At 40.4% G+C, this 13,347-nt stretch overlaps 1 protein-coding gene across 11 annotated transcripts in view; it reads right to left on the reverse strand.

The window, feature by feature from the left end:
• Window positions 1–13,347, reverse strand: part of LOC118453432 (protein NLRC3-like) — an 815,502-nt gene that overhangs the window by 239,422 nt on the left and 562,733 nt on the right. For 2 of the 11 annotated variants that reach the window (XM_087837942.1, XM_087837952.1), the window contains one exon: window positions 12,501–12,674. The exons of the other annotated variants lie outside the window; for them this stretch is intronic. In XM_087837942.1, coding sequence (XP_087694068.1) covers window positions 12,501–12,674 — 174 coding nt within the window. The remainder of the gene's footprint in view (window positions 1–12,500; window positions 12,675–13,347) is intronic. 11 annotated transcript variants of the gene reach the window in all.

The following is a 13,347-nucleotide window of genomic DNA, read 5'->3' on the forward strand; positions in this document are numbered from 1 at the left end:
TGTAACTCACTGATATATACTCTTCCTCTCCACTCGACCTCCCAGTAACAGCGACCAGTCAGACCATTTCTACACAGCAGCTGTTTCCAGTAATCAAATCTGTCTGGATGATCAGGATATGACTGAACCTCCTCCACACGTGTCACCTTCCTGTTGTTGTCAGACAGTTGGAGGTTTGTGTTCACTGTGTTTGTGTCGATTGTGAGTTGACAGGAATCTGATGGAGAGAACAAACACAATCCAGCTGCAGTTATTGATCCATCATCTGTTCATTGATTGACACTTTGATGATGACTCCTGACATGATGAAGATGGTTGAATGTGTGCTGCTTTGTTTTCATGAATCCCATTAAAAACACACTTACACTTCCTCAGACCTGGTGTCAACCATCGGACTCCAGCAGGCTCCACCCTGAAAGGAGGAGGGGGGTCAGAGCAGCACAGTCAGCATGCACACATGGACATTACATGGCTCTCATACACACACTGTTACACACTGAGCTCAAAGCTCGGCTCCACTGTTTTATTCAAAGAAATCTACATTTATTTATCAGCACATTTAAAAACAGCTTGAGCCAAAGTGCTGCACAGAGTAGAGAGAAAATAGGAAACATACACAGTAATTACTATAAAGACTCATCAGAATTGAAAGCTACAGAGTACAAATGTGTTTCCAACCGGGTTTTAAAAATGTCGAGTGTTGGTGACGACCTGATGTGAAGGGCGACTGTTCCAGAGTTTGGCTGCAGCGATCGATAAAGCTCACCTCTGTTTTTACGTCTAGTTCTGGTCAGAAGCTACTTATCTGCAGACCTGAGGGCTCGACTTGGATTATTTTGTTAAAGAGAGATAAGATGGAGCCAATCCATTCAGAGATTTAAAGACAAACAACCAGATCTGGAAGTGGATTCTACCACGTACTGGTAACCAGTGGAAAAAGCTGGAAAAAGCTGGTGATGGGTCGTCTAGCACAGACCCACCGCTGGAACCAGACAATTCATGAGGGAGAGAACTGTGACAGCGCCGTTCCTTCACTTGACCTCAGTCGCTCTCGTCTGCTCCCTCGTAACACTGCTCTTTATTGAGGTTACATGAATATGCATAAGTTCATTAACATATGACGTCTTACACAGATATGAACAAAGAGTACCAGTCTGTGCATAGTGTAGGTGTGTGTGTGTGTGTGTGTGTGTGTGTGTGTGTGTGTGTGTGTGTGTGTGTGTGTGTTCCAGATGTGACCCTGTGACCACAAAGCTGGTGCTAAGAGTCCAGTGGTCCCCCTAACAAAGGGCTCTTATACTTAACCTGACACAGAGTAGGTGTCCTCCTACACCAGGGGTCTCAAACTTAGGACGATAGTTTTTGGCCCCCACCTTAATATGAAAATGTAATGTTAGTTTGATAATGTATGACACTTTACAGTGTTGTGTGCGGAGCTGAATTAACCCACCAATCAGGGTGGGATATGGATCTCAGGGGACACCAGCCGGGCTTGATGCAAGCAGGGAAACATTTCTCAATGAGTAAAAGTTACAGCAGCGTTGCCCTGGAGTGTTTCTTTCTTTTCTGTGCCTGGCTGGCTTCCTCCTTTCTATTGGGCAAACGCGGACATTCGCCCCAGCGCGCTGCGTTCACAACACTTCAAAAAAAGTTGTTTTTTTTAAGTTGCTTCCCAGCAGGACATTATACGTATATAGATTTAAACACACGTCAGTGGGATTTTTAGTTATTTTTTCACAGAGAGAGATCTCATATTAACTCTCAAAGTGATGCGTAGGCGGCGGGATAAAAGAAAAGTAATGAACTCAATGCAGCCCAATTTAGTCTGCAGTCACATAGCGACACCTGTTCATCGGCAATAACAGTCCCCGGTAACCCGGACTAATTATAGGGTCGCACCGTAATTTGTGGGTCGATGTTTTTTATTTGCTTCACTCCGTTTGCATTGCAGCATACATGAACATTACATATATTTCAATATAATGTAAAAGCAGTCAAAACAACTAACATCAGAAACAGGTGATGTTATTTGTTATATGTCACGGTGTCATTTCCTCTTCTTTCTCCTGTAACAACAGCCCGGCACCGTGAGCAGTCGCCTTTTTTGCGCTTGCTATCCCTGCACTTTGTACCATCTGCAAACGCCACGGTGTTCGTGTCATCATGAAAGACATGAACATCGAGCGTAAAAACAAAGGAGACTGCTACCAGCTTTTTATCTGCCGATCGCCGTGCTACAGTTGCAAGAAAAAGAAGCAGAAATGACATTTTCTACGTGTTGAGACGTTCCCCGTCCGTCGGCAAAACGCTTGATTGAAACTTCAATGCGACAGTGACACCAAGTAGAATTATAAATGTTACATAGACCCAAACATGTCTTTTTCAAAGCCTGCGGTGAAGAGAAAGGTTGGTGATGAGCACCGACAATTTCAGGAAAAGTGGGAACTGCAATATTTCTTTGTTGAGCACAGGGGCACCCCGACCTGTCTTATTTGCACAGAGAAAGTTGCGGTGCACAAGGAATACAATTTGAAACGTCATTACACAACTAGACATGCTAAGGGGGAAGCAAAACACCAGGGAGAGGAGAGAGCAAACCGGGTTGCCAGTCTTAAAACAGATCTACTGAGGCAGCAAGATTTCTTCAAGAAAGCAACCAGAGAGAATAATGCAGCAGTCGAAGCCACGTGGTTAGTGAGATGATTGCTAAAGCAGGGAAGCCATTCACAGAAGGTGAATTTGTCTAAAAGTACATATTGCAGGCTGCAAATATAGTCTCTCCGGGAAAGAAAGGTCAGTTTAGCAACATCAGCCTTTCTGCCAACACCGCAGCAGATCGCATTTCTGACCTGTCAAGTGACATTTATGACCAACTGTGTGAGAAAGCCAAATGTTTCAGTGTATACTCAGTCGCTCTTGATGAGACCACAGACATCACCGACACTGCCCAGCTCCCAATGTATGTCCGTGGTGTTGATGACAGTTTTGAAGTGATGGAGGAGCTGCTCACAGTAATTCCAATGCATGGCCAGACCACCGCTCAGCAGATATTTACAAGCTGTGTGATGCCATTGAGAATGTTGGTTTGCCATGGAAGAGGTTTGTTGGAATAACAACAGATGGAGCGCCATCAATGACAGGGAGGAAAAATGGACTGGTGGCACTTGTTCAAAAAAAACTGGAAGAGGAAGGCGTGGAGGAGGCCATTGCTCTGCACTGCATTATCCATCAGCAGGTCGTTTGCAGGAAATGCCTGAAGTTTGACAATGTGATGTCTATTGTTGTGAAATGCATCAACCAAATCAGATCCAGGGGCTTAAAGCACCGAAGGTTCTGTGCTTTTTTAGAGGAAATGGAGTCAGAATATGGGGATGTGCTCGACTTCACTGAGGTACGTTGGCTCAGCAGGGGAAATGTATTAAAGAGACTTTTTGAGTTGAGAGCAGAAGTGAAGCCTTCATGGAGAAGGATGGAGTTAGTGTTCCTGTGCTAACTGATCCCAAATGGCTCATGGACTTAGCTTTTCTTGTTGATATAACACATGAGCTTAATGTACTGAACAAGACGTTACAAGGCCAGGGGCAACTTGTCAGTGCTGCCTATGACAACGTGAGAGCATTCTCCACAAAACTTGCGCTCTGGAAAGCTCAGCTCTCTCAGACAAACCTTTGCCATTTCCCAGCATGCAAGGCACTCGTGGATGCAGGCACACCATTCTGTGCTGACAAGTATGTTGATGTCATTTTGAGGCTACAGGAGGAATTTGATCACAGATTTGCTGACTTCAAGACACACAGAGCCACCTTTCACATTTTTGCGGACCCCTTCTCCTTTGATGTGCAAGATGCCCCTTCTGTGCTTCAAATGGAGCTCATTGAGCTGCAGTGCAACTCTGAACTCAAAGCAAAGTTCAGGGAGGTGAGTGGAAAAGCAGACAAGCTTGGACAATTTTTGAGAGAATTGAGCCCTAGTTTCCCTCGGCTTTCCCGAATGTTCAAGCGGACCATGTGCCTTTGTGGTAGCACATACTTGTGCGAAAAGCTCTTCTCCACTTTGAACTTCAATAAGTCCAAGTACAGGTCCAGACTTACGGATGATCATCTTCAAGACATACTGAGGGTCGCAACTGCTTCCTCCCTCAGGCCAAATCTGGCTCGGCTATGCGAGAGGAAACACTGCCAGGTCTCTAGCAGCAAGGAGTAGGCAAGAGAAGCCATGTTCAGAAGAACAGTTCATTTTCTACAGTGTTCCATTCATGTTCAGAAGAAGGTTATAGAACTGTTAATACAGACATTTCAATCTAAATACAGCAGATATAGAAGACTGAAAAAAAACACACAAGTTCACTGACTAAAAATATCTTATTATTTTATTTATGTATTACAGATTGATTTATTTTCTTATTAATTCCTAATTTGTTTATTTATTTTTCATATTTTGTGCTAAAAAATGAAAATAAAGAGATTTGAGAAGATTGGAATTTTTTAACCATGCCTTTCTTGTGGAAAACCTAATGCGGCCCAGCCTCACCCAGACTCTGCCTGCAGCGGCCCCCATTTAAATTGAGTTTGAGACCCCTGTCCTACACCATAAATCAGTAAGAGAGGGTACGACCTCTCTCATGGCCCCAAGTGGTGTGTGCATGCCAGAGCACTCTCGAAGTAGTCTTTACAGACTACTAAGGATCAAACCTCTATCATCATGCAATCGATTATACAACTCTAAGCATATATGACTAAATATTTCTAATCAACAATATAAACCTTACAGCTGGTTTTAATAACAGAATTCATTTGTTTCTCAAATGAGAAAGAGCTATCGAGAAACACTCCTAAATCTTTAGTTCTTAACTTTTTCAGTGGGCCAAGGTCAACATTATCTGCTAATGCTAAATAGGCTGCCGTTATTAACTAATGCTAATTTTATGTGAATTAGCATTATGCACTAATGCTAACACTTACTTTTGTGAGTAGCTAATGCTAACACTATTTCCCTTAACTTTATAACAATGTGTACGGCTAATGCTAACACTCTTTTCCCTAGCATTACAACATCTGAGTTGCTAATGCTAAGTAGGCCGCCATTAGCACCTACGTCTAATTTAAGGCAAATACGCATTAGAACCTAATGCTCATATCGTTTTCCTTTGCTTTATAACAATGTGAGCTGCTACTGCTAAATAGCATTAGCTAATAACAGCAGTCTAATCTAATGCAAGTTAGCATCATTTGCATTATGACGATGTGAGGAGTTAATGCTAAGTATGCTGCCATTAGCAGCTAATTCTAATTAGGGGTGAATAATTATTACCAGCTAATGCTAATATCGTTTTCTCTTCCCTTTTAACAATGTGAGCAGCTAATGCTAGGAAGGCTGATGCTAAAAGCTAATGCTAAAGCTAAAGCTAATTTGATGTGAATTAGCATTACATTAGTGAGGAGTTAATGCTAAGTAGACTGCCATTAGCAGGTAATGCTAATTTTAAGTGAATAGGAATTGGCAGCTAATGCTAATACCGTATTTTCTTGCTTTATAACAATGTGACCAGCCAATGCTAAGTAGGTTGCCGTTATTGGCTAATACTAATTTGAGGTGAATTAGCATCATACGCTTATGCTAACAATGTTTTCTCGTACTTTTTAACAATATGAGTAGCTAATGTGAACACTATTTTTAATTCAATTTTAACTTTTCCCCTGCGATATGAAGAGTTAATGCTAAATACGACGACATTAATGGCCAATTCTAATTTTGGGTGAATAACCATTAGCAGCTAATGCTAATACCATATTTTCTAATTCTAGGTGAGTTAGCATCATCCGTTAATGCTAACTCTTTTCCCTTGCATTATAACAATGTGAGCAGCTAATGCTAAGAAGGCTGCTGTTATTAGTTAATGCTAATTTGATGCGAGTTTAACATTATCGGGTAATGCTAACACTTTTCCCTTCCCTTTTAACAATGTTTGCAGCTAGTGCTAGGTAGGCTGATCCCAGATAGCAAGGAGACATTGAACAGATGTTGATTTTCCATCTGAACCATCAGAATTGTCAGGCTTGAAATGTCAACACAAAACCATGTTGAAACAACATTGAAATACTGATGAAACCTGACACTGACATTGAAATAACATTGATTCACTGTTGTTCTGTCATCGTTGATTGTTGATCTATTTATAGTTGACAAGGTGACAACAATCACGTTGAAAAACCATTGATTTATGGTTGAGCGGGAAATTAAAGCTGCTACCACTTGGACTATTCCATAGCCCCCCCTCTCACAGTGGTACATTCCTTCAGGTAACCATTGTCTTGTACAGTAGAGCGGGACATTAGATTTACTCTCAGCGGAATTGACCGGAGAAGGCAGTTCATGCACTGCACTGGCCTGCACCACGATTAATATAAGGTAAGAATGAATGACTTTTGTTCTATTCGTTATTTCCACGGTTGCATTTGAATAACAGTAAAAAACAAACAAACTTGTTAATGTAAAGTTTCGGACAAAATGTGGGAGCCCGAAATTGTGTCTACTTTCATCTTACAATCCGGCAACAAATAAATTGCACTGCGAACAAAGTCAACATAGAAAACATTTTCGTTTCATACTTTTCCGTTATATTCCCTTACAAAGCTAGCTTTAACGCTTCGAGGGTTCCTTTGTTCTTGCCGTCGCCTCGGTGCTTGACCCAGACTTTCGCTCTGTAGTTGCTTTTTAGCATAGTACTACAAAAAATTGTAAATCCGTGATATATGATTGATAAACGTAAAGGTAACTGTATAAATGTGTTCAATGACTTTGTTATTTTAATGATTGGAGAGCACCCGCTTCGATTCGCACTCAATTCAAACTTTACGTTGCACGCTCACCTAACTTTACGTTGCACGCTCACCTAACTTTACGTTGCACACTCATTTACCTTGCGTTTGCACCTTTTGTCCACACGTAAACTGCGTTTTATTATTTATTCATTAGTTTTTCGCCTCTCACTGCTTAAGCCATTAATGCTTTCTGGAATATTAGCTATGCTGTCAGACCTGACGACAGCTGTTAACGAACTCCGTGAGGAGGTAAGCCATCCGCCATCCCTGCTGCAATGAATCGGTAGATGCTGGGGTACTGCCTCTGGATTTGCCCTTGCACAACATTGAGGAGCTAAACAATGCAGAGGCAGCTCTTCAATCATAAGAGGCAAATAAGGCAATGGGTAGTATATAAAGGTTATGTACACTTTGTAACTATAAAGTGTAATAGCTGTCAGACGTGATTTAAATACATAACAACGGCCTGTTGATTAAACACACAAGCACTTGCATACACATTTAAGACATGAGACACGCTAATTCCATCTCTTAAAATGTGTCTATAGGTGAGACGCTTTGCCTTGATTGGAGGGACCACACTGGAGGTGCGAGTCCGCCGTGTAATGGCTTATGCCATTACAAACGAGCTGGCCTTGGTACTCAACTGGGCAGGGAAAAAAACCAAGGACCAGACAAAGCAAAAAATGGCATTTAAAGATACAGCGCTCTGCAAATGCATATATGGTGGTAAGTTTTACAGGGTTTTTGCTATTTTACTTTGTCTTTCTTAATAACAAGACTTTCATGTCCGGTTAATCTGGAGATGGAGTCTTTGGTCTTTGGCTTGTTTAGTGCTCGGGTTGTAGTTGTACAGCTCGAAGACCCCATGTTTATTTTGTTTTAAAGGATACACGGCACACCATGCTAAGACTTATCACTTTTTCCGCTCATAGCTCTTTGGGAATCAAAAGCGGCAATTTGCAGATTTACGCCTGGTGACTTTCATGTTTATCAGCCTAGGAGTTTACATACTTTCTCCCCGCTGAAGACAGTTAACAAGAGCTTATTCATGTGCTCTAATTCACTTTTTTTGTGTGTGTGTGTATTTTTTTCCTAGATGGCCTGACGCAGCAGTTAGGGGCAAACTCTATGTCCGAGTTTGTCTTTGCACAAGCGGTGCAGAAATGGCTCCGATACGCCCCAGATCGTATGGGTATGGGTGGTGCAGGACGCACATCATGCATCCCCATCCCAGAGTAAAAAATTACAAACTTCTGTGAAACATATAAATGTAAATAGGAAACTGTCTTTTAATAAAGTATTTAGCAAACGAAACATGCCTATTGACCTTTTTTTGTTTATTTTTTTTCTCTGTTACATCACATGCAATGCTTTCTTATTTTAGGATATTAATATTGACATGATACATTGTGAGACATTTGTTGTTGTTTTTTTGTAAAGGGTGTCCAATTTGAGGAATAAGTACAATTATGTGTTTAGGTGGTTTAAGTATTGATGGAAACATGCAGTAGTTTAGTATTGGTTAAAATACCTATAAAGAAAGGTAGATTTCCAGTCATGATTTAACTGTTTTTTTTAATAAAAAGCAACTGTGCAAAAGAGGTGGAAAATCAACACCATAGCTCAACAGTGTTTCAATATCAGAATCTGACATTGTTTCAATGTCAGATTCAATGTCAGGTTTCAACATTGATTCAACATTTCAACCTGTTTCAACATTAAAAAAGGGTGCAAGAGTGATGTTAGGTCAACGTCACACTTCAACGTTGATTCAATGACGTCGCCTGATATTGACTCAATGTTGTTTCAATGTTTCCTTGCTATCTGGGATGCTAGCAGCTAATGCTAATTTGATGTAAACTACTATTATATTAGTGAGGAGTTAATACTAAGTAGACTGCCATTAATTAAATCAAATCAAATCAATTTATTTATATAGCATTAGTGGCTAATGCTAATTTTAGGTGAATAGGAATTGGCAGCTAATGCTAATACCATATTTTCTTGGTTTATAACAATGTGACCAGCTAAAACTAAGTAGGTTGCCGTTATTAGCTAATACTAATTTGAGGTGAATTAGCATTATTCGCTTATGCTAACAAAGTTTTTTCTTACTTTTAAACAATAGGAGTAGCTAATGTGAACACTTTTTTTATTCAATTTTAACTTTTCCCCTGCAATGTGAAGAGTTAATGGTAAATAGGACGCCATTAGTGGCTAATTCTAATTTTAGATGAAAAAGCATTAAAAGCTAATGTTAATAGCATATTTTCTTGCTTTATATCAATATCAGTAGCTAATGCTAGGTATGTAGCCATCATTAGCTAATGCTAATTTAGGTGAATTAGCATTAGCCACTAATGCTAACTATGTTTTTGCCAACTCTTTTCCCTTGCATTATAACAATATGACCAGCTAATGCTAAGAAGGCTGCCATTATTAGGTAATGCTAATTATTATGTGTGTTAGCATTATCCTCTGGTGCTAGCAATGTTTTATCTTACATTTTAACAATACCAGCAGCTATAGCTAACATTACTTTCATTTTAGTTAAGCTTATTTAGCATTAATTAACTTCATTTAGCATTAAGAAGTTTATGCTACATAGGCTACCATTAGTGGCTAATACTAATTCTAGGTGAATAAGCATTGGCAACTAATGCTAATACCATATTCTCTTTATTTCTAACAATGTGAGCAGCTAGTGCTAAGTAGGCTGATATTAGCAGCTAATGCTAATTTGATGTGAATTAGCATTGTATTAGTGAGGAGTTAATGTTAAGTAGATTGCCATTAGTCACTAATGCTAATTTTAGGTAAATAGAAATTGGCAGCTAATGCTAATACCATATTTTCTTGCCTAATAACAATGTGACCAGCTAATGCTAAGCAGGTGCCGTTATTAGCTAATACTAATTTGAGGTGAATTAGCATTATCCGCTTATGCTAACAATGCTTTTTCTTACTTTTTAACAATACGCCATTAGTGGCTAATTCTAATTAGGGGTTAATAATTATTACCAGCTAATGCTAATATCGTTTTCTCTTCCCCTTTAACAATGTGAGCAGCTAGTACTGCTCATACTGTTTGCTTTATAAGAATGACAGCAGCTAATGATACGAAGTCTACCCTTATTAACTAATGCTAATTTGATGTGAATTAGCATTATTCGGTAATGGTAACTCTTTTCCCCTGCATTACAACGACGTCAGGAGTTAATGCTAAGTAGGCTGCCATTAGGGGCTAACTCTAATTAGGGGTGAATAATTATTAGCAGCTAATGCTTAACTAATACTACGTTGACATGAATTAGCATTATGCACACTGCTAATGCTGTTTTCCCTTACTTTTTAACAATGGTCGTGTCCAAATTCATGGGCTGCATCCTCCTGAGGCCGCATTTGTAGACCGATTATGTCACAGTGACGCACCGAAGGCTGTCCAAAGTCGTAGACTCCTCCGAATGCAGCCGACAAATGCGTACTCCTTTTCCCCGAATTTGAAGGATGGGTCGGGTGTGTCCTTCGTGGCCCACCATATCCCAGAATTCATAGCGTGGCCCAGCCAAACTCCAGTTTCCAACAATGGCGGCAGGTACTAAGTTTTAAAATTACTCATACTAATCCTTCTGGGTAACAAAATAAACTTTTAACATATTTTCAGGCAAGAAAGTAGATGTGTAAACATCAAATATCTGCTCGGTTTATCAAGATACTGCATATTTGCAAAAGTGCTTCGACGTTTTCGGAGACGTCTGTTACCCAACAGCTCGATAGCTAGCCGAGAGCTCGAGGGTCACTGAAGCCGCCGAGAACGGCACAACTCCCGGCACATCATTTTCAGATCAACGCGTACTTTTGCTACTCGGGTTAAACGTAATATATAAGTCACTTAGACAACCTAAAAATGTTATTGTTGGGCTTTTTTCAGTGTTTTGTTTGTTCGTGAGTAAATCAGTTTGGCTGAGATTAAACTTATTCGATTAGATTAGATAAAATAAAACGTTATTAATCCCCCGGGTGGGTTCCTCCTTGGTTTTTACACAGCTGACTAAACGTCAAAGAGAAAACTAATTAAACAGTAGTATGAGACTGTCGAGAATTTACGCCAGTGTCCTGTTATATTTTAGATAGCAAGGAGCAGACGGCTGAGTTTATTAAACTCCACCGAGACAGCGGTGATGCTAATCAGAAGGCTAGACCGTCCAATTTCCCCAGCCGTTTACTTCTGGCCTACCCGACCTTCTGAGGACCTGGCCCAGGTAGACCGCGAAGGCCGGGTCCTCAGGAGGATGCAGCCCATGAATTTGGACATGACCAATGTGAGCGGCTAATTCTAAGTACGCTGTTGTAAATAGGTAATGCTAATTTAATGTGAGTTAGCATTATTCAATAATGCTAACACTGTTTTCTCTTACTTATTAAAAATGATAGTAGCTAATACTAATACTCTTTTCCGTTGGGTAACAACGAAGTGAGGAGTTAATGCTAAGTAGGCTGCTTTTAGCGGCTTATTCTAATTAGGGGTGAATAATTATTAGCAGCTAATGCTAATAACGTTTTCTCTTTCCTTATAACAATATGAGCAGCTAATCCTAATTTGATGTAAATTAGCATTATATTAGTGAGGAGTTAATGCTAAGTAGGTTGCCATTAGCAGCTAAAGGTAATTTGAGGTGAATAAGCACTAGTTGCTAATGCTAATACCCTTTTCTCTTGTGTTAAAATGATGTGACGTTAATGCTAAATAGGCTGCCATAAGTGATTCTTTTTCCTTGCATTATAATGATGTGAAGGGTTTATGCTAACTAGGCTCCCATTAGCAGCTACAGCTAATTTGAGGTGAATAAGCATTAGTAGCTAACGGTAATACCCTTTTATCTTGTGTAATAATGATGTGAGACGTTAATATTGTTCTCAAACAACAGAATGAGAATGAAATATTGATTCTAACAGGGCCCATAAACAGCATTAGCTTAGCAGCATTAGCTTATCAGAGTTTCCATCATGGTCACACAAATCCTTAGCAGAGCAAAGTGGCCTACTTGAGAATAGCTGCTCAAGTTGTAGAAAGCAAGGGAAAAAAGTATTAGCATTAGCTGCTAAATGTGCACTTGAGAACAAATTATTGTGAATTCAGCCGTGAATGTAGAGTTTGTCATTATTTAAGCTTCCATTTCCGAATGTTAGCTGCTCCTATCTGCCTCTTTGTCACACACACAGACTGAAATGATTCACAGCCTTGTTTCATCCTTCTGTCAGTGTCACTGACTGTCACTGTGACTGTGGACATACAGCATGGGAAACATACACATGGCTGACACTTTATTAGGTACACAGTGCCCACTATCTCAGGTACACCTGTGACCTACTAAAGTCTAAAGTTGCAAAATGTTGTCTCTGTCCAAATATTTATGGACCTAACTGTAGGTCTACTTTTAATGAAACTCTCAACATGACTTATCAGTTATCATTAATGTTCCTGCAAACAGACTCCTTGGAGACCCCTACATAAATATCCATGTACTATCCAGCTAGACTAGTGTGTCTGTCCCTGAAAATATTCCTGCATGTGTGATTGTTCATGTCTCATCTGCAGGAAACAAACAGGAAGTGAGTGAAGGACACAGGAAATGTTTCCAGCTCTTCCTCCTCTATCAGACATTCTCTCCATACCTGAGAGTGTCCAGTCTCCAGCCTGGATCATTCAGTCCAGCCGACAGCAGCTTCATTCCTGAGTCACCCGGATGATTGTAGCTCAAGTCCAGCTCTCTCAGATGGGAGGGGTTGGAGCTCAGAGCTGAGGCCAGAGAAGTACAGCCTTCCTCTGTGATCAGACAGCCTGACAGACTGCAGACACACAAAACAACAATCTAACTGTCAACAATCGTTTTCTCTTTGTCACAATAACATCTATCCATTTACATCCATTCAATGTAACTTTATTTAAAAGTGACAATTCCCAACAGACAACAACAGTCATCTGAAGCTGTTTAACAGTGTAAGGTAACAGCCTCCAATATTAGAGAGAAAGCCCCAACCATCAGACAATTGTGGAGATACAGAAATTATTTTATTGCTGCCATATAATCTGCATCATTATAACTGCATTAATAACATTCTTTACAGCATTATTCCATCTAAATTCCATTAAAAATGGCGCTGGTGAGGTCGGCTGCCATGCTGGATGCTCTGCCCCAACTTCTCCACTTTCGGCAGTTTTTCGTCACTTTTTTGCTATATCTGCCATAATCTTGCATGGGCATCATGCAAAACACACAAATTTGCTACAGTAGAGACACTTTGGTTTCTATTGGTCTACAATACACGAACATTTCACCATGTTTAACTCCGGACCCAACCTGGCCAAAGGAGATCCTGAGAGAGAACAAAGGACGCGACCCTAAGCGACGGCCTCGAGGTAAATGAGCCGGCATCAGGAACAGGCTACGGGCTCGCGCACACCGCGCACCCATGCCCAGTATCCTGCTAGCCAATGTTCAATCCATCTAGAATAAGCTTG

Source organism: Neolamprologus brichardi, chromosome 3 (genome assembly GCF_056152115.1).
Source record: "Neolamprologus brichardi isolate AB-2024 chromosome 3, ASM5615211v1, whole genome shotgun sequence".
In the NCBI taxonomy this organism is placed as follows: Eukaryota; Metazoa; Chordata; class Actinopteri; order Cichliformes; family Cichlidae; genus Neolamprologus; species Neolamprologus brichardi.